Source organism: Poecilia reticulata, chromosome 19 (assembly GCF_904066995.2).
Source record: "Poecilia reticulata chromosome 19, P_reticulata-male-v2, whole genome shotgun sequence".
Taxonomy (NCBI): domain Eukaryota; kingdom Metazoa; phylum Chordata; class Actinopteri; order Cyprinodontiformes; family Poeciliidae; genus Poecilia; species Poecilia reticulata.
This window is the reverse complement of record NC_088848.1, coordinates 14,959,305-14,980,738: the sequence shown is the minus strand read 5'-3', so window position 1 is coordinate 14,980,738 and position 21,434 is coordinate 14,959,305. Positions and strand designations below refer to the sequence as shown.

The 21,434-nt window shown below is 37.2% G+C and overlaps 2 protein-coding genes across 7 annotated transcripts in view; both read left to right on the top strand.

Moving 5' to 3' along the window:
* Positions 1-689: 689 nt before the first annotated feature.
* On the top strand, positions 690-7,544 carry pdk2a (pyruvate dehydrogenase kinase 2a). The gene is made up of 11 exons (XM_081600203.1): positions 690-919; positions 1,637-1,778; positions 2,202-2,273; positions 2,377-2,561; positions 3,747-3,836; positions 4,009-4,086; positions 4,442-4,518; positions 4,610-4,708; positions 5,755-5,865; positions 6,063-6,176; positions 6,272-7,544. The coding sequence occupies exons 1-11, from the start codon at positions 802-804 to the stop codon at positions 6,410-6,412; spliced, it is 1,227 nt and encodes a 408-aa protein (XP_081456329.1). The 5' UTR covers positions 690-801; the 3' UTR covers positions 6,413-7,544.
* A 3,058-nt stretch (positions 7,545-10,602) lies between these two features.
* The window catches only part of myo1d (myosin 1D), a 98,625-nt gene continuing 87,793 nt past the window's right edge, over positions 10,603-21,434 (top strand). For 2 of the 6 annotated variants that reach the window (XM_008437408.3, XM_081600900.1), the window contains exons 1-3: positions 10,603-10,678; positions 11,666-11,902; positions 19,417-19,532. In XM_008437408.3, the coding sequence (XP_008435630.2) occupies positions 19,438-19,532 (95 nt within the window). In that variant the 5' untranslated portion in view covers positions 10,603-10,678; positions 11,666-11,902; positions 19,417-19,437. Of the gene's footprint in view, positions 10,679-11,665; positions 11,903-17,266; positions 17,410-17,550; positions 17,812-19,085; positions 19,533-21,434 lie in introns of those variants that run through there. The other 4 variants (XM_081600897.1, XM_081600898.1, XM_081600899.1 and 1 more) reach the window with 4 other exon arrangements.

Here is a 21,434-nt window from a genome sequence, read left to right as displayed (position 1 = left end):
CATCACCTTGAGCACACCATCACTATTGTGAAACATGATAGTGGCAGCATCATGCTGTAGGAATGTTTTCTTTTCAGCAGGGAACTGCACAAGCTAAAATGTGTTCTGACTTAGAGCTTACTCTAAGTCAGGTAGTCAGAATTGATGTGGACAAACACCTGTTAGAGACTTTAAAAAGACTTAATATAATAAAGGTTAATCTCCCTGCCGGGCAACTATCCTCAGGAGGCAGTCAGACCTCAATCAATAAAGCTTATTTGTTGATGGAAGGGCCTAGTCAAGGCTCAAACATAAATACAAATGCATGTTGAATCCATTATAGTCAAACTCGCATTACATGTCTCATATTAAATTGAAGTTAACTGTTTGGATTTAGAGTCAAAAGTAAATTATAAACTTGAATAAACTCTAATATTAACCCACTTCATATGTTTCTGATATCCCTGCCCACCTCCACCCCCACCAAAGTTGCAGTTGGTGATTCGTGGAATGAAGCGGGGCTGCCAAACAGCACGTATGTTTACTTGAGCCGTTGCTTCAACTGTTCTGGAAGCGCTTCCTTTCTGGGAGGGTCCAAACGTCACTAGCCACGCCTCCTAACGGCTCCTATTGGTCAGTCTGAAGGGTAAATAAAATTCCTTTCTTCTGATTGGTTGAAGATCAGTATTTTCTTTCCTCCCGCAAGCCGTAGCAGCTAGAAACCTACCCACTCAGAGAAAACTGGGGGCAGAGCCTCCCTTCGGGATTATTATTGACTCAAACTGGACCTAGAAGAAAAAAAGGAACCATCTAATAGCCATCATGAAGTTTGTACGCTTCATAATGAAAAACGCCGCGTTGGCCAGCGCGCCGAAGCACATCGAGCATTTCTCCAAATTCTCTCCGTCTCCGCTCTCCATGAAGCAGTTCATCGATTTCGGTGAGTTGAGCTCGAATTTGATTTGGTCCATTTTAGCAAAGCAACCTGGACGGTTTAAATCCGTAGCTAAATTCTACAAACGTATTCATGCTGCGAGTTATAATTGTGAATTTCTAAGCATGCATCTGCTTTGCTGTGCACGGGCCTGCTGCAATTTGCTGTTCATTGGCGCTCAGTGTTGCATCAGATCTGCTGCAAACTCAGGCTGCACCATTTTGCCTCTAACTGGTCACAAAAAAAAAAACAAGTCATGATCTGCAAGTGTTAATTTATGTAAAATGGTAAATGGTACTCAAATAAAACAAACTTTAAAGTTGGGTCAATACGCTTGCTCAGGCGGTTTAAACCCTAAAGAACTTGGCGACTTAAAGCGAAACGGAGGAAAAATAATTTATTTTTGCAAATAAATTGCTCAATTTATTGTTTTCTCTCTCAGACCTTTATCTACCATCAAATGAAGTTTTTTTTTTTGGTCTGTCAGTACTTATCTGGCTCTAACTGTTCACAAAAACAACTTCTAACCTGCAAATGGGACCATTTAAACATGCATCATATTTGACTTCATTTATTCAAAATACACTCGAGTAATTCAAAATTAAATTTCTGATGGATTTCTCAAACCCTTCAAAACTTCTAAAAGAAAGTAGAGCAATAAGGAATAAAATAAACAAAAAATCTGGATTGATTGTTTTCTCTCTGTTTACTCCTAACTCTCAGGTTCCATCAATGCCTGTGAAAAGACATCCTTTGTCTTTTTGAGGCAGGAACTCCCCGTGAGACTCTCCAACATCATGAAGGAGATCAACCTCCTGCCAGACAAGCTGCTCACTACTCCCTCAGTTCAGATGGTGCAGAGATGGTGAGTTGTTTATCCAGGCGACGGTCTATTGATTTTCATGAACCTGGGTTTTGTCTTCATACTGGAACGTCGCCCTTTCTCGTGGCCAAGTTTTATTGCAATCACAGCGGCTGTTGCTTACCACAAACTGGGGCGGTTGATCCGCCCTCTTTAGTTACATAACACTCTGAATTACAACAAAGCCGTGTGACCGAGTTGTGCTCTCTCCAACTTGCCCAGAGCGGAGGATGGTGGGGAGTGGCTGTGAGCTGTGAACTTTAGCCCAGTTTCCCCCGTCACAGGCCCACGTGACCTGTGTTTTTCTCACTGCACTATTTTTGTTTCCTTCATGAACGTTCACTTCCTTCAGATTTACTCTGCTGTGCCTCCTATGTTTCCCATCATATGTTCATGGGTTTGTCTCTTTTTATTTTTATTTTTCAGGTATAGCCAGAGTTTAATGGAGATCCTTCACTTCCTAGACAAGAATCCAGATGACCACAGAGTGCTTGCAGAGTAAGGCTTTAGTTCTTGTCCAGAGACTAACTTCCCAATTAATGCATCTGTTTCTGGAAGATGCCAAGTGCCCGACAGCTGAAGGTTTATACTTTCTCCCCAGGTTTGTCGATGCCTTGGTTACCATCAGAAACAGACATAACGACGTGGTGCCGACCATGGCGCAGGGGGTCATTGAATACAAGGAGGTTTTCCCCCAGGATGTGGTCACCAACCAAAACATCCAGTATTTTCTGGATCGCTTCTACATGAGCCGCATCTCCATACGAATGCTGATCAACCAGCACAGTAAGCCCACAACCAGTTTCAAAATTTAGCTAGATTTAGGTTTTTTGTTTGTTTCTTTAATTTATATTTTCCGTTTGTGGTTTACTTTCATTACTGTTTTTTTTATTATTATTATGCTATGCCAAAGCATTTTTTTTTTTAGATATTTGTTGAAGACGTGTTATAAATTTCATTTGTCGCCTGCCTGATGAACAACCTAATCACTCACAAAAGAAATCCTTAAAGGCAAATATTGAAAAATGTCCATTACAGTTGTAATCCTAGGTGATTTGGACAACGAGCGTAACACAAGTTCCTTGTTTTTCTTTCAATCAGCATTGACCTTACTTAGACGCCACAGTTCAGCAGAGGACAGATTTATTGACCTAGGTTTTTAAAATGTCAGTTTCGTGCTGAAAATCATCCCTTGTTGCATTTATTTCTATGAATATCGAATATTATTGGGTAGACATGACAGCAAAGGGAGCGTTTAGCTTCTTGACTCATTTGGATTGGCAACAGACATTCACATATTTTAAGTTTACACAAGTCTATTCCAAACATCACACCATACAAATAATGAGCCAAAAGAAAGGCGAAATAAAAGTGATTAAGGCCACTGATGCGTCAGCATGTTCTTCATTAATCAGCGCAGATAGCCTATCTCTGCTTAGCTGCTGACATGTTTCAGGCCCCTATGCGTTTGTGTTGCAGCTGAATTCATACGTGCAGTAAAACCCGCACAACTGGTGCAGAAGGAGATAAGAGAAGGAAAGAACGGTGTCTTTTTTTTTTTTTTTTTTTTTTTTTTACCTGGAACGGTCCTGCAAAGTCTAGTTTTGTTTGCCATAGAGCGCCTGGATAATCCACGATGTTGAAACACAAACTGCTGAAGCGTACACTATCGTTGATCCAAAGTGAAATATTTCAAAACTGCTGTTGCATGAAGGGGAAACGTCAAGAGTTATATAACCTCGTCCCTATCGAACCAGTTTCACACCCGGGCAACTTTTAATGCCCTGAACGTCTTTCGTAACAATTTGTTTTTCCAAACTAAGGGCAGAGCAAAAAGGACTGCCTGTGCAAACAACAAGACTTTTTACACGTTTAAAAACTTTTTTTCTTGCAAAATCTTTGTAGGTAAAATATAAAATGTCGAATACCCCTGATTTTCCCTCATTCTCTTGTTTTTTTTTTTTTTTGCAGCTCTTGTGTTTGATGGCACTACTAACCCAGTCCACCCAAACACAATAGGAAGCATTGACCCTCAATGCAATGTAGGAGATGTAGTACAAGGTGAGTCTGAACTTGACTCAAGGCCTCAAAAACAATTTATAGCAATCATTTGTTTTTCAGCTACCTTACGGTTTTAAAGTAGCTGAAATCATGTTTCATCTACTTTTAAAAGCAACGTTTTGCGTTTTGTTTTGTCTGCAATTAAAATGAAGTTCCTTTTCATTATCATCAGATGCCTTCCTCAGTGCGAAGATGTTGTGTGACCAGTACTACCTCCACTCTCCTGATTTGGTTCTGCAGGAAATGAACCGTAAGTTTTCCTATGATTTGTTCTATATAGTTTAATGATTCGGTGCTATGCAAAAGTTTTCATAGTCCTTGACCCTTTTTTTCACTTTTTGTGAAGTTTCATTGTATTTTATGGGGATTTCTTGAAAACAGACCAACACAAAGCAGATGAAATGAAAATTTGTGTATTGTGCCTTTGTTTTTATATTACCCTAAGCCTACCCTTCAGAAATTTCCCCACTGTGGGAGTAGATGTTGTATGTAACAGATTATGAATGAAGAGCTGATATTTGTGTGTATATATATATATATATATATATATATATATATATATATATATATATTTTTTTTTTTTTTCTTCTTCTTCTTTTGCACAGACAAGACAAATAGTCACCCAATAAGCATCGTTTATGTGCCCTCCCACCTTTATCACATGTTGTTTGAGCTTTTCAAGGTAAGAGATGCTGCCTTCTAATTCATGCATGTGCCTAAAATTAACAATCATTAAAAAAAAAAAAAAAGTTATTTTTTTTCTCCCTTTGTAGAATGCAATGAGAGCTACCATTGAGACTCATGAAAACAGGAACAACCTCCCACCCATTAAGGTCATGGTGTCTCTCGGTGGAGAGGACATGTCAATCAAGGTGAGACAAAGTTTAAAGTGCAGGGCAGCTACATTTCCAGTGGTTACTTGGATAAGATGAGTGCAAATAGTTTTACAACTTCAAAGGTCAGTAAAGAATATGCTTCATGGTCAGATAAAATCTTTGATTTTGGGGCAGGAAGACACCAAATCTTTATCTTCTCTCAGGATCTTTGTGCTGATCAGTCTTAAAAAATCTGAATGTGATCAGTTTTGTCTTTCAATGTGTGAATTTCTCAGTTTTAAGTGAAGCCAGTGTTTCCTAGCAGAAGTTGTTTTTGCTCTCTGAATGTTTGCTCTGTCCCACTTATGTAACGTTTTAGTCCTCGTTTCATCGCAGCGCTTTCTGTAGCCTCTCCGATAAGATAAGTCAATATGAATTGTGCTTTTACAGTCAGCCCGACGTGTCACTGGGATCAGCAGGCGTCTGGTTGTCATCTGGCTACAGCTGGCCCGGTTGAACAAACAGAATCGCTATAGAGAAAATCAGATGATCTATGTAGGATAAAAGCAAAAGCTCTGGGTCAGGAGTATCTTTGATGACAAAGAGAAATAAAGGGCAGACTGGACTAATACCAGCAATAACTTTAATGTCTTCATTTAGGAGAGAAACAAAATAGACCCAGAAGTGCTGAGCCAGGTCTACTTTCAGTTGAAAAACAAACATAGTGCACGCAATGTAAGCTGTAAGCTTTCCTTTATTAAGCGTAACTAGACTGCTGTAGTAGCAAGGCTGAAAAACACTGGACACTTTCTCTACATGTATCAAACAGTGGTTGCTAAGTAATCCAAATTACCATCCTGCCTTAAAGTTGTAGTAGTTGCATTTTTCAAAATATTTTAAGTATACATCTGTGCTCATCATCAACCTGCCAAGGACTTCATATTTTATTTTTTTAATTAGCTTTTACTTGCAAAATCTGCAGTTTAACGACTACAGCATTCTACCTGATCAGTTCGTTTTTGACCAGGTTAGCGCACATCTCCCGTCAGCACTCATGTCTTCTGTTTCTCCGTTTGCCCCCCCCCCCCACCCCACCCCCGTAGGTGAGCGACAGAGGCGGCGGCGTCCCGTTTCGCAAGATCGAGAACCTTTTCAGCTACATGTACTCCACAGCTCCTGCTCCACAGATCAGCGACCACTCCAGCACACCCTTGGTAAGGAGGGTTTTGGTTTAGATGTACAAATGCTCTCAGCCTTTGTGCTTCTCAAAGATGTTTTTAGTCTTTTATTTAGACTTTTTTTTTTTTTTTGTCATTTGACGTTATCTCCCTACAGTCAACAAAAGCGAATCTAAAATAGGGTGCTACTTGTTCCAAACGACAAGTTTTAAGCCTTTCCCCTTTCTCTGCAGGCTGGATTCGGCTACGGCCTTCCCATTTCTCGTCTCTACGCCAAGTATTTCCAGGGGGATCTGCACGTTTACTCGATGGAGGGTTTCGGCACAGATGCCGTCATCTACTTGAAGGTGAGCTAGTCTGTGCATGAAACTGTGACACAAAACAGTCGGGTGTGAACTCCCTTTTGATTTTGTAAATTTGTTTTTATGGTATGTCCCTCTAGGCTCTTTCCACGGACTCTATCGAAAGGTTGCCAGTGTACAACAAAACCGCTCTGAAGAACTACAAAATGTGCCAGGAGGCTGACGACTGGTGCGTGCCCAGTAAAGAACCCTTAGATCTGCGCAAATACAAGGTGGCCTAGTCAGACCTTCGGACGCAGCCGCCGCTTTTAAGACTACAAAGCATGGATTCTCCATGAACCACGTCCTAGTATTCCCATGGGATCGTCCGCCGAAGCAGACGAGCTTCTCGCACCTCCCAGAACCAGAGCAGATTGCAGCCGGCGTCACAAGTAGCATGTCATTTCCAGCTTCTGTCATTCGTTTTGGTTTCTGCAATAGAGAAATTAGACAAACTCAGAACTGCTACCAACAGGACATTTAAATAAAGTGACCATCGAGACCTGGTGAAGCAGCCCGAGCGCTGCTGAAACGAGACTCGGCATCAAGCGGTAAAAGGTGGAGTCGTGTGCAGGTAGGGGGAGACGGAGGAGGGCACCCAGCGAGTTATCGGGTGCCCGAAAATGAGAGGGAAGTCGAGAGAGTGGACAGAAGAAGAAGAGGAAGTTGAAAGAGATCCAGCAGTTTTGAGTTAGATGTAGAGGCTTTTACATAACAGAAATCTGTTGTTCATCTATGCCTTATAGTTGCAAATCCTTCCAAAGGCACGTCTTGTTTAAATACTTGAACTATCACAACTGATATTTGCACCTTAAATTTGATGGTACTGGGTTTGGTGTTGGGTTTGGAAATTTTGAGCCAATGCTAGACTCTGAAGTTGTTTTCTTTTCTTTCTTTTTTTTTGCATGAATATTCTTGCAGACTTTTTGTATTTCAGCCTTTGCAAGTGTAAAAAAAAACTGATTTCTTTTCTCAGTTTTCTGGACCAGGCTGAATTTAATCCTCTTTTTGTGCATTGTTTGTAAGAAATACAAAGAAAAAGGGGCATCATTTTTAACAAGCCGCAGCCTCACTGGGCCCAAGTTTGCTGTCAGTCCATCAGACTATTTGCCAGCCTTGTCTCAAAACTAAAAACTTGAAGACAAAGTCATTATAAATGAGTGTTAAGCCTCAGTGGGTGCCATGTTTGTGGTTTTAATAGGCCAGTTTTTTGCACACTGTGCCAAATGAGACTCTCGAGGGTCCAGACGTGTTCACAATAGTTTTTATTGTGTTTATCTATCTCATGCAGTATGTAAAATATTATTTTTATAGCTACACTTTGACTGAAATAAATGTAAATACTGTTAATAAAAACACCTGTAGGCAAAATGGTATTTTTGTCTTGTTTTTTTGTCCTCTGTGTTTGGTCATTATAAGGTTGTTAATTAAATCTGTACCGAGAGACGTGAACAAAGCACACAGAACTCCTGATTTAGTGTCGCTGGCAAAGAGATCAGGTAGAGCCGCCGTTCCATCATCGGATAGTTGAAAAGAAACGTCTTGCTGCACTTTTAGCTACGTTGTTCATGGCTGTTTGTCAGTCTATTAGCCTGCGAGTATCAACTGTTTTGTAACACTGTTATGCCAGCAGATGAGTGAGTGGATCACATTGTTTTCCGGCCATTTCTGGCTCAAAGCCCAGTAAGGCAGAGGTTGCAGGGGGTAAACCGAGACGGGAAGGGCTTGTTTGTCTAGTATTCGAAGCATGTGAGACCCCCGCAGCTAAAGGCTAATAGCCTGAGGCAGTGCTATTAATAGCTGAGTGCTTATAGACTTTGCTGGATGTGATTTTTCAACCATGGAGGACTTTATGTGGTAGACACAAAGTGAAGCAAAAGGAAAATTTAAATGGAATTCCATTTATGCCTAATTAAAAATCTACAAAATAGGGCAGACACATTGAGTTTCTTAAGTCAATGCTTCATACGGCCATCTTTATTCTTAATTTTTAAGTCATTTGGGATTTTTGTAGATTTAAAGACTGAAATTCCACCATTTTTTTTTTTTTTTGCTTAATGGCTCAGATGCAGTCAGACTGGATGGAGAGCCTCCATAGACGCCAATCTTTAGGTCATGCAATAAATTCATAATTGAATTCTGGTCTGGACTGGGTCAAGCTAACACGAGTATTCTTAACCCTAGTGTATGCGAGACTGAAGCGATACACCTATTAGCAGCCAGGAAAGGGTCTCCTTGGAAACTGAAGATGGGGCGCTTTAGATATGATTAAATCATAACAAGAACATTTCAGCTGCAGTTAATCTTTTATGTATGTTGTTTTCAGGTCAAGTATTCTGGTTAACAATGAATGAAGTATTCACACTTTTTTTTTTCACAAGGCAACCACATTTTTTATTTTTATTTTTTTAAATGTAGTTTGAAAATATATGAATGTCTTTTTATAAACAAAACCCTGATATTTGTGTTTGCTGTGCATTAATAATTAACCCCCATAAGTCAATACTTTGTAAAAACCAGTTTTTTGCCAAGTTGTTTGGATTACCAGTTTTGCACATATATTGACTGAAATATCTTCCCATTATTCACTATAGAACAGCTCAATCTCATTCAGGTTTGATGAAAAGTGTCAGTGAATTTCTATTTTCAAGTCTTGCCACATAATTTCAGTAATTTTTCCCAGTGTTAGCAAAATACCTTATTAGGTTTACGGGGTAGCTACTATTGCTTTGGATCTCCATTTTTCCGTTGAGAAATGGAAAAAAACACTTGTATATGTGTGTTTTACAAAGTTTTACCAAAATATTTAAATGAGAGACAAGCAAAGAGATAGATGATATCTGCATTGTAAAGTGGCATTATGCTAAAATCTAATAGTTGTCTGTTAATGTGAAGTCATGATTAAAAACTGCACCTCTTGATTAATTTCATTATATATATATATATATATATATATATATATATATATATATATATATATATATATATATATATATATATATATATATATATATATATAATGTGTATATATATATATATATTTTTTTTTAATTTATTTATTTATTTTTTTTTTACCTGTCATTAGATGTTATAAGCAGTCTTCTGAGTCTAATCAAATCTCAAACAAATAGTAATATAAATACACACAAGGTATGCTGCTGGCCTCTCTAAAGAGGAAAAAGCAACAGAGAACAGAAAAGCAACCTTGTCCAAATTCAGGAAACTGCCTCTCTTAAATTGATCCACAATGTCAGGCAGTGTTCAGTTACCCACCAAGTGTAAGTGAGTAGGGATTATCCCTAATACCCCAAATCTGTCCTGCCTGTTGATGTAATCTGCAGTTATAACGTCTTTCTCCATCACTGCAATGGAGTAGTCAACAAAATACTGTTATTTACACCCTTTGAACTGAGCCATAGTTTGTCATGTTTCACCTATTGGTTACGTATTGTAGTTTAATTGGTAGATCAAATCACTGTAGCCTGATATTTTATTGGGGAATCAAAATAATGTTATCATTTTACTTATTTATTTTTTAATTGAAAAATCTGGGGTGCATTTGAGTACCGTCTTTATTACTCAGATACCCCAAAATAAAATCGAGTGAAATCAAGTACTTTCAGAAGTAACCTGTAATAAACAAAGTCCATCTTTGTATAGCATAAACACCAATGTTTACACTGTTTTTCAATGCTTCCATGCAATGCATGTAAAGCACCTATTACTCTACACCTACAAAAACAAAAGAACAGTATAATTAATTTGGTGTTAAGAGATGAGCGTTTTCTACTGGTTACGAACTGTAACAAAGTATAAATCTGATTTTTGCTTTTGTGTTGAATGTCTGTTTTACAGTATATTTACCACTAATGATAAAAAAAACAACACTTTTCTGCAAAATTGACCAGCTGCACAATTCTTAACAAGTATAAAATAAGTGGTACTTCAAAAGAGCAGAAGAAATATAATATTTTTTTGAACAATAAGAATTTTTGTTGCTAATCTGTTGCTAAGAGATTATCGCGTTTCCTAGTAACCAAATTCCACAAACTAAACATCTGATTTTCACTTGCAAAATTTACCAACTGTAAATTTCCTGTGTTTAAGTAGATAAGCAGTATTTTGAAAGAGCTTATGTTTTATAAACAATATTACTTATTATTAATTTGGTGTTAAGAGATAAGCGGGGTTTTTTTTGGTAACGAACTGAAACGAAGTAATAATCGAGATTTTAACTTTTGTGTTGAATGTGTGTTTTGTAATATTACTACTAATGACAAAAAAAAACTTTTCTGCAAAATTCACCAACTGCACGATTCTTGTTAGTGTAAAATAAGTGGTATTTCAAAAGAGCAGAACATTTTATGTTTTTTGAACAATAACAATTTTTGTTGCTAATCTGTTGCTAAGAGATGAGCGTGTTTACTGGTAACCAAGTGCCACAAAGTAAACTTCAGATTTTTTGTTTTGCGAAATGTACCAACGGTAAATGTCTTGTATTTAATCAGGTAAGCATTATTTCGAAAGAGCTTATGTTTTATAAACTATTATTCATTTGGTTTTAAGAGATAAGCGTTTTCTACTGGTGACGAACTGTCACGAAGTGTAAATCGAGATTTTAACTTTTGTGTTGAATGCTTGTTTTATAATATCTACTACTAAAGACAAAAATAATTAACTTTTCTGCAAAATTAACCAACTACACAATTCTTAACGAGTATAAAATAAGTGGTATTTCAAAAGAGCAAAAGAAATATTATATTTTTTGAACAATAAGAATTTTTGTTGCCAACCTGTTAATCTGTTGCTAAGAGACGATCGCGTTTTCTGGTAACCAAGTTCCACAAAGTAAACATCTGATTTTCACTTTTGCAAAATTTACCAACTGTAAATTTCTTGTGGTTAAGCTGATAAGTATTTTGAAAGAGTTTATGTTTTATAAACAGTATAAATCGAGATTTTCACTTTTGTGTTGAATGTGTGTTTTGTGTATATATATATATATATATATATATATATATATATATATATATATATATATATATATATATATATATATATATATATATATATATATATATATATATATATATATATATATATATATATATATAAGCCACTGTTAATGTGGGCAGTAGTTACATTAGCAATGTTTGTGATAATGCTTGTGCACTGCTTTCTGATTTTTACTTTTGCAAAAGTAAAAATGTATTGTTTACTTTGTGGCACTTGTTTACCAGTAAACACACTCATCCTACACACTCATAAGTAGTATTTCAAAAGAACAGAATAAATCGTATGTTTTTTGAACAATAACAATATTTGTTGTTAATCTGTTGCTAATGTAACTACTGCCCACATTAACAGTGGCCTTTTTCCTAAAATAAGCTTTTTAGCTATTTTGTTTAGTTATTAACCATGTTTAGCACACTGAATGGAGGAAGTCAATGTAATATATATATTTATGAAAAAAATCCTTTTTCACCCTTCCACAGGTGGCCTCTTTCATCCTCTGAGCTCGGGTCCTCTACCAGAAGCCTGGGCTCTGTGCAGTATCTTGGCTGTGCCTAGAACTGCACATTTATGGACTGAGATGTCTGATGCTGTTCCTGGGATCTGTTTTAGACACTGCTCCAGTTTGGGGGTGACTGCCACAAAGGCCTCTGCGCTCCTCCCACGATGGTACCTCCAGCACCTTGTCCTCTGTTCCCCATTGGAACCCTCCATGTATGGTTAGTAGTTTCCAAGTCTTAACAGCTGTGGTGTTTATCTCCTCCATTGGCCATCTAATTATTCCTGCAGGGTATCTGATTATTGGTAAGGCTGTGAGGATGACCTTCCCTCTTTTTGTAACCATCCACCCACATTTTTCTAATCCGAATGACATCCCATTGTTAGTGCTGTAGATTCTGGTGGTATGGATCAGTGAGTCGATATCTCGCTCGCTCTTGGCATACAGCTTGATGCCATCCATGTAGAGGAGGGTTCGGGTTAGATGAATGGTGACCCAATTCTTGAGTCGGTAATCCTTAGTCAGTCTTGATGATTTGGCTGAGGGGTTTCAGATGCAGAACAGCAGTGGACACTTTGAGTGAAATTCATAAATTTTTCTGGTACAAGTTGGGCTCTGCAGTGGTCATGTTTCTGGTGACCATGGTGGAGCATAGCATTGCTGTAGCTATGTGTGTGGTTTGGGAACCTCAGTGTTTCATCTCTACTTTTTAGAGGCAATGTGGTTCTGTCGGAGTCCTACTGCCATGACCATCAAAATCAGAGCTGTTCCTCCCCATTTGATTCATTCACCTCAATGTAAATTTACATTTCTGATCAGAATGCCTGCCTTTGTTTAGGATACGTTCCACTGGGACGGATAGAAACTCGCTGGAGAGATCATATTTCTCTTTCTGGCTCTTTGAATCTCTTCAAGAGAATTCACATCAGCTGCACAATGTCCTGTCTTGTCAGTTTTCACACATCGTTTTATGCCTTTCACACACGTTTGATGCGTTGCGCTGAAGTGTGCTTAAGCAGGACAGGCCTTCTCTATGCGTGTATGGGCCTAAGCCATCCTGTGTTGGGTACACAACCCGACTTTGTGACCATATTTAGATCAGCTGCTTTTGGCCTTATGACCCATACAAACATGATACGGGTTGTGAAATAAGTTTCACCTGACCTTCTCACCAGACCTTTCATTCATCAGCAAACAAAAGTGGACAGGGGGCGATAACAACATGCCAAGTAGAACGCAGCTCTCATCTCACAAACGGGTGATTACATAAACATATTGATGCATGAACTTTTTATGTACAAATGAATAGCCTTCAACTTTCAAGGAACATATTTAGTAGTTCTTGGTTGACTTCAAATCTGTGTTATATAATTATTGTCTTGGTTTTGTTTTATTTGTTTAAACCTCAATCATTCAAGCACAACTTAAAGTTCTTCACTTCAGTTGTTTATGTGCTGAATGAACTATGAGCTTCTGAACATAAAAGTTGCATTTTTTTCAAAGGAGTGCAAATATTTTAACAAAATGTCTTAACTCTAACTTGTTGACAAACCTTATTAAGCTCACTTTTTAACCTCTTTCCTTTCTATGATAATAGAAATTTGTCGGGAAACATAAGTTATGCATACATAAGTGGAGATGCATCCAGCAACTAGCCAGAGCTCAGATTTACGTTCACCAACTCTAATTGCCTTTTTCTCTTTGTGGCTTTCTAGTGTCAGATGTTGCCCAAAATCTGCATCCTATTGGTTGATCAGCTCCTCATGATGACTCATTCCCAGAAACCTCCAGCTCCATGTGAGCTGCTGAGTTTTGAGACTAAAAGTAGAGAGAGAAACGCCAAAAAGAAGTCGAAACAAGTCAGAATTGAGTTACCATTTGATATTTGGTTGCTTTGTTGGTTTTATCAGATTCTGTGTGGAGTTCATGAAAACTTTTTTATTATTATTAGTATTAGTATTATTATTGTTTTATTATTATTATTTTTCTGTTTTACTCCCCTCCTGAAAGACATTCAGCTTCCCTCACTTATTATTCAAACATGTTTATTGATTCTGAATCCAAAGTGTGACGTCTTCCCTCAAAGTTAGTGACAACATGGCGACTTGCCTTTTCATTGCTCAAAGCCCTGTTTAAATTTCACAGAGAGACCAGTAAAATTGATAAAAGGACAATCTTCATTCAGTTTAGACACTATTGAACATCCAACGTGTAATTCAGAGAATGTTCCCTTTATTTTCCTGTGGTAGCAGTCTGAAAATTTCATGTTAGGATTGTCATGTTTTCTAATTTTTTATTTATTTTTTGTCTTCTTTTGCTTAACTATATTAATTGTAAATATAAATATAAATGCTTTCATTGATTGAGTGTAAATATTCTGCATAGCAAACAGATAATCCCTACCTTCACAGTAACTAATGTACACGAATATCTGTAGGCCCATTTTAGCATTCATCAAGCACAACACAAGCCTAATTATTCAGTCTTATTAAACATATTTTACATTACATTACACAAGTTATGGGCTATCCAGGTCTAGCAGGCCACCAGCATCTGATCTAAAAACAACCATGAGCAAGCTGTTTACTGCACGAGCCGGTAGATCCGCATACATCGAGGAGTGGAAAGAATCCAGTGGTGTCATCCTTATCACATGGAAACAAAAGTCTCTGATTAACTCGCTGTAGCAACAGGAACAGCTGCCAAAGCACATCGTGTCCAACATCTCGTGTGTATGTTTATATGCAAGGAAGTTCTTAGAGGTCACATCATGCATGACGTGCAGAGACTGAGCTGCGGCTAGAGTTAAGTCATTTTCAATATGAAGCATTGAGATTTAAGAAAATGTTTTTTTTTTTTATGATTACGTTGCTGTAATGACTCATCCTAACATGAATGCTGAAGGCATCATACTTTTATGATATTACAATAATATACAGTTTATTTCAATGCCTGGAAAGATTGACCCTGAACTCGTTCCAGTCCCGCAGGAAGGTGAACTTCCACCTTGGTCTGCAGCGTTTTGCAGCTTCTAACGAGTTTTCTCCCAGTTTGGCCTCTGAGCTCCATCCATCTGACCAGAACACTGTCTCACACAGGTTGGCAACCTTTTGATTACTAACTTTAAGTCTGTCAACAAATTTGCCTGCCAGTTATGTGGATCTCTGCAGCTCCCAAAGGATTACTGGGTTCTTTTTTCATTAATGCTCTCCTTCCCTGGGGTTTTGGTTTAAACTGACTTCCATGTCTTGGTAGATTTACAGTTGGTGCCATTCTCCTTCATATTCAAGTGATGATTAAACACTCATTGGGATTTTAAAAGCTGCTTTAAACGTATCCACAACTTTATCCCTGACCTCTATGTTGAGTTCATTTGGTCTCTATGGCAGTGTTTGCTCGCTGAAGTTCTGTAACAAACCTCTGGTACCTGAGGAATCAATCTAGAATAGCTGGATTTAGCTGAGATCAAATTACACAGAGGTAAACAAATTAATCTTCATACATTACAACACAAAAAGTGTTGACAAAAGCGATGTTGTGGCCATTAGCAATAAGTTTTCTAAATAGTTGGCTATGGAGGTTTAAATTAAAAACACAAGCTTTGCATTATTGATAACTGTACTTAAGCCAAAAATATTTAGTAGAAAGAGCAGAAATGGGAATTTGATTTTCCTTAGAATCAAAATACATGAATAAGGTAAAATTGAGTTTTATTTCTCTGTTGTGTTTGAGTTAGTTGCTTTATTTCAGTGTGAGAATAGTATTTTTTTAGAACTGGTATTGAACGAACATATAAATGGGTTTAATTTTAATCTCATACTGGAAGAAAGACTGTTTCTTGCCAGTCTTCTTAGATTTGCCCTATGAAATGAAAATGGAAGAAGTGCTCTGCTGAGACAAATAGAAATTTGACTAGATAAAAATAAAAAAATGAAATAGAATTTAATCAGGATAACACAATCAACTCTTGCTTACAATAAATGCTGTTTATTGTAAGCAATAAACAGCATTGTAAGTTGTTGTCGTAACATACGACAACAACTACAATTATATGACCTAAACTGCTCAAGATTAAGGAGGGAAAATCAGATTGTAGACATAAAAAAATCATGGCAACGACTCCAACACAACAAATAATAATCATAAACTAATATCAATTGATAAGCAGCAAAGAATTAGCTCAGTCCCAAGTCTCACTGACCTGCACCTATCACCGTGATATAGTTTTATGACATCAGGACTTTACAACTGCATGCCTGCTAGCCTGTGTGTTTGACAGACATTTCAATTAAACATTCTCAAAAGTTTCAACAAAGACCTACAGCAAACGTATGATTATTACTTTGATGTGTAGTAGTTACAGAGAAAATGTAATTTTATTTGCACTAAATACTTGATTTCATTGTATTTTAATGCAAGTCATAGTTGTAGTGAAAGTATTAGTGTTCCGAATATAATGTTGGGGCTTCATTTAGAACCCGTTCCTCTGCCGCCCTCTGGTGGTACGTTTGGTGAAAACAATACATTTTCAGAAACATGAAAGTGGATTTCCTGTAGTTTTCTTCGAAACGTCTGAGATGTTTGTTTACTGTTTATTGTAAAAAAAAAAAAAAAAAAGAAGACGAAAGAAAGAAAGAAAACAATTGTTCGATTTAAAAAAATGAAGATAAGCAATTTATTACAAATTAAATGCAGGACTCAGTGGCTTTCTATAAAAATTGGTAAGGCAATTTTTATAGCCTTATAAAAATTGCCTTACCAATTTTTACTTATAAAAATTGGTAAGGCAATTAGAGAAGTCTAATTGAAACTAGACTTATCTGTCTAGTTTAGTCTATTTTTTCCCTCCAACACATAAAGCACTAAAAAACTATGGCTGTGTTTTATTTTTAATATGCTGAAAAGAGGTAAGAAAATAATCACCTAATGTTTTATTTTTTTTAATTTTTAATATGTTATTAAATTTGATGTGCATTGTCTTTTCATTTTGTGCTTTGTAGGTTTAAAAATATAGCTATAAATATTTGGAAAATTTGAGAATTCAGTACCAGAAACAGTACTTATGTGTAATTCAAACAAGCAAATAATGGGATCAAAATCTGAAAATAGGATACTGAGACCGGAGATAATAGAATCTTGTTTTAAGTGCAGAGGAGTTACAATTAATATTATACAATGTATAATATGTACAATGTACATATTATACATTATATAATGTACAATTGTACATTGTATAATGTACAACCTAGTACTACTTGGAAACAGGTCTCCCTGTTTCCATTTGGGAGACCAAATGGAAACAGGTAGTACTAATACGGAAAAGATGTCACAAAGGTACTGATATAAAGTTTAAGTTCAGTCTGGGGAAAAGTGGATTATGGAGATATTGTTTATCTTGTGTTGCAGCGAGTGACAGAGTGAAACAAGAGGAAACAATAGGAATTTACTTTATTTCTTTATAAGTGATCCATAAATATTTGTGTTTTTTTTAAAAATAAACTTATATCTTGTTTTTTATTGCAGCTGTTTTTACCTTACCTCTATTAACTTTTCTGTAAAGCACATTGTACCTTGTATCGCCTAGACGTGAACTTGCACGCATGTTACACCAGGTGGCACACTAAAATCACTGTGAGCCGAGTTGCTTTGACCTTAAACAAGAGGCCCAATTCAAACACTGGAATATCAGCTGTATGTAATTTTGAAGAAGGACTGGTTCAGATTGAGGTAAATATCTTCCAAATACACATCAATTTATTTCCCAGTCATGCGTCTTTTGATGAACTCCACTTCTCTTCCTTTTATGGTAACAGAGAACATCATAAAATAAAAATAATAATGCGGTTTTCCCTCTGTTTTTTTGTGCAGGCTTCGTCATTGCTGTGGAGTAGTGGTCTTTGGAAATATTTGCGATGTTTTCAGGCTGATACAATGCCCAGTCTGACCAAAGTCTACCCAAACACCTCTGCACTTGTGTGGGCGGGGCGCCTTCAATTAGGCTGCAATCCTATTGGCTGAGGGGCGGGGCGAGTGATACGTACACAGACATTCAGGAATAGACGCAATATTGACTTTCCAGCTTATACCGGTCCACTCGTCTGCCATATTGAACGTGGCAAATTGACCTTGGTAATTGACACACTTGTGTTTGAAAACTTAGATCTAATAAATCTGAATGAGTGATCGTTGCCATAAGAGAAACACTCACACATACATTCAACTGACCTTCTGTAATGTTCAGTTCAGAACTAGTGACAATTCAGACAAAGAAAAAAGGCTTGCAACTGCAAAATACATATTACACAAATAATATGAAACAACCACGTTTGGAATTCCGCTCTATTTCACTATCATGTAGCTTATCCTTGGTGACCTTTTGATTTCATTTCACTATCTTCTTGAGCACACAACATTTGTGAATCTGATTAATCTGAAATAAAGTTTGGCTGTCCAGTAGGATTTTCCTTAAATTTGGTAATTTGTCTGGTCATGGAACAATCAGAGGGATCCCATAATTAAGATTTGCTGGTGAGGAGAAGTATTCAAACACTTTGCAACACTACAAATAAACCCTAATACAGCAAAGACCATAATCAATAATTCTGAGGAAATGTAGAAAAGGTGTGGCATTACTAAAACTGAATTTTTAACTGAGGTAAAAACAACAGCACTGAAATTGGTCAGAAAGGCTTCTGAAAATCTGACACTAAAAGAGGTGAAGGGATTTATGATTATGACAGTTACATTTTCAAACAGTCTGTTCTACTCTAGACCAGTGACACAAGGGTCATTTCTTTTTAGATTTGATTAGACTCTCAAGTCGGATAAAATCCTGAGCTGTTCTAAATATCAGTCAGTTTTGACCCAAAATGTGATGAAGAGAGAATATCCTCCATACAGCATTACTGAAGCATACATCATTTTCAACAAAAGCATGGTTTGACTTGAAGAAAACTAGAAAAGGTCTAGCCTGATTCCATAAATAAATCTGACAGAAGGTCTGATAGGGCTGGCGGTCAAGAGTTGAACCACAAAATCTAAGATATTTGGAGAACATTTGTGCTAAAGGGATTCTGGACACTAAAAGACTCCTACCAAACAGTACATCAACAAAGTATTAGTTAAGTTTTCCACAACTTAACTACAGTATTTTTTTTTTTATATATATATATAATTTTCACCCCCAACAAATTAAAAAGGTGCAAATGCTGTTTTCTCGCAATCCCACTTTTCAAAGTCTCAAAATCCTGGTAAGAAGAGTTTTATAAATCTCACAAATTCCCAAAAGGTAACAGAACTGTCTTGCGCTACGTTGTTGATTTTGCCCGTCATAATATGGCGGCCACATTGACGTGGGACCCGGACGTTCGTGCTGCGTCTGTTTTGGTAGATCTACGCAGCGTGAAGTAAAGCTGGGGTGAAAACGACTGAAGCTCGCGCACGCTGTAACGGGACGATTTCAGGAAAGAGCAGGAAACTTTGTATGGACATGAGGGTTTTTTCCTTATGGATAAACAGAGCTGCTAAAGGGGAACAAGGTTTTGCAAACAGGAGAGGCTTTTAAAGATATGTTCTAGCTTAATTTATCACGAGTAGACATAGAGTTTGACTTGCCAAACAAATCAAAATGCGAAGCGTTCTCTGAGGAGGAGCTCAACGAAGACCGCCAATGTTCACCTTTTTCTAGGCACTTTACAACAAGTTGTTCAAATATTTTTTCGCTACTTGTTTCAGTAAAAACAACACGGCGACAGCATGGCAGAGCACGAAAGCTTGGAGTTTGGGAAGGCAGACTTTGTGCTTTTAGACAACGTGTCGATGGAGGAATTTATGGCCAACTTAAAACTCAGGTAAGCGGTCACTCACGTTTAGAACCCCGCTGTGGTGACTAAGGACTTGCACTTAGAAAAGTTAGCATTTAATCATTTAGTTTGGCCTGAATTGCATTATAGGTAGGGTTAGACGGTGCATCAACAGGTGCTAATAGTTGACGTGTATGCAGCTCCGAGAAACAGCAACTATTGTCATTGTTTTACAATCCATTTTGTTAGTTTTTTTAAATTTTTTTTTATCTTAATTGTATTCATTGTATAGTTTTGGAGCCACGGCTCGCGTTTCCTTTAGTTTTCAAACTGAACAGGTGACTCCTTTTTGAAAAATGTGCGACTCCACCCAGTCTATTCAGACTCTCTCCGTCAGCCGGTTTGTGAAAGCATGATGTCAGGCACGCGAAGATGTAACATTACGCTGTTCAGGTGGGGCAGCGGCTCCTACCGCTCACCTCTGCCATCTGTGATGAAAGTGCAAACTGATCCCCAGTGTCGGTTAGAGCTCGTAGTGTCTAATTCAGCAGCCCTGGACTGTGAACCCAGAGGATATTTCTGTTTCTCGTTGTACGAATTGAAGTTCACTAATTCACCCGAACAGCTACTCTCATTGACATATTTTAATATTTTTGTCACCGTGCAGTTTCACTGCAGAGTGTTCCTTTAGTGCTGTGTTTGTAACTGCGGTCATTTATAGATGTCCTATTACCATTCTGCCAGCACATTAAGGATTTGGTATGAAGTTTTTTTTATTATTATTATTTTGTCTAGCCCTTTAAATTGCAATGTCAAGAACGCACATTGTTACTGAACTGGTTTGTCTTGGGAAAAAAAGAGTAGAAACATTTCTTCAACATTTTGAAAATATTTTCATTCATTCAAAGATGACAGTTTTTGCATGTGCGCTACAGCGAAACTCCATCTCTTCCTTCTCCCACACTCACTAAGGCCTCATTTCGAAAGAAAATAAGACTCTTACTGCATGAAGTGTCTAAAGTATGTCCCAGAAAAACACAATGCACATCTTTTGTTCAGTCTCAAGTAGAGAGCGATAAATAACAGGATGAGCTAAGTTTATCTGGTGTTCATCAAAGCCATCGTTTCAATCAGAAACGTAAGCTCCACTCAACGCTATACATTATGTTTATGATGTGAAACCATGTTTTTGCTTCTGTATCAGCATGCACAGTGCTTTCATTTTGTTTGATTTCAGAAAACTTCAGTATACTGTTTTGGAATTATGCTTAATAGGCCATTACAAGTTTCAGTTATTAAAAAAATCAGAAAAATGTGGCATATGTTTGTATTCAGCCCCATTGTTCAATAATATGTAGAACTTCATTCCACTTCAATTACAGCTGCGAGTCTTTTGAAGTTTGTGGCTGCTAGGTTTGAACACCTACAGACTGAAACGTTTGTCCAGTCTGCGCAAAATGGTGAATGGCCTGAGTTTGTTTCCAGCTTCATCAAGTCTGAGGACTCCAAAGCTCTTTGCACTACTTTTTTTTTTTTTACCCGTTATAAACCCTCCTTCTGATGGTGATAAATTACAATGTAGCCACAGCTGCCCTGGAGCAGACTGACAGAGGCGAAGCTTGGACATAGAATTTGGACTTTGTTTCCTCATATTTTTGACTTTAATCTTGTAAAAGATTAGAAACTAATAAAACTTCTTCATCGTTTTGTTTTCTTCCAATGTACACTAATACTTCCAGATTAAGCCATCAAAAAAGCAATACAGCTCCAATAAAAAAAACAAAACTGTTCCAATTATATCATAGGCATTTTTATTTCATGAGGTAAATTAAATAGAGCAAATGTTGTTCTTAACACCATACAATAGTGGCATAAAGTCATATTTTACAATATATATATATATTGATCCGCTCATGGGATGAAGATTAGAAAAGATAGACTAGAAAATTT

What these genes read in the sequence shown, in the direction of transcription:
- pdk2a (XM_081600203.1), top strand. Translation starts at nt 802, where the DNA reads ATGAAGTTTGTACGCTTCATAATGAAAAACGCCGCGTTGGCCAGCGCG. An exon ending in AATGCTGATCAACCAGCACA is followed by an intron (nt 2,562 to 3,746) that starts GTAAGCCCACAA and finishes TTTTTTTTGCAG; the next exon opens with CTCTTGTGTTTGATGGCACT. An exon ending in TGTTGTTTGAGCTTTTCAAG is followed by an intron (nt 4,519 to 4,609) that starts GTAAGAGATGCT and finishes CTCCCTTTGTAG; the next exon opens with AATGCAATGAGAGCTACCAT.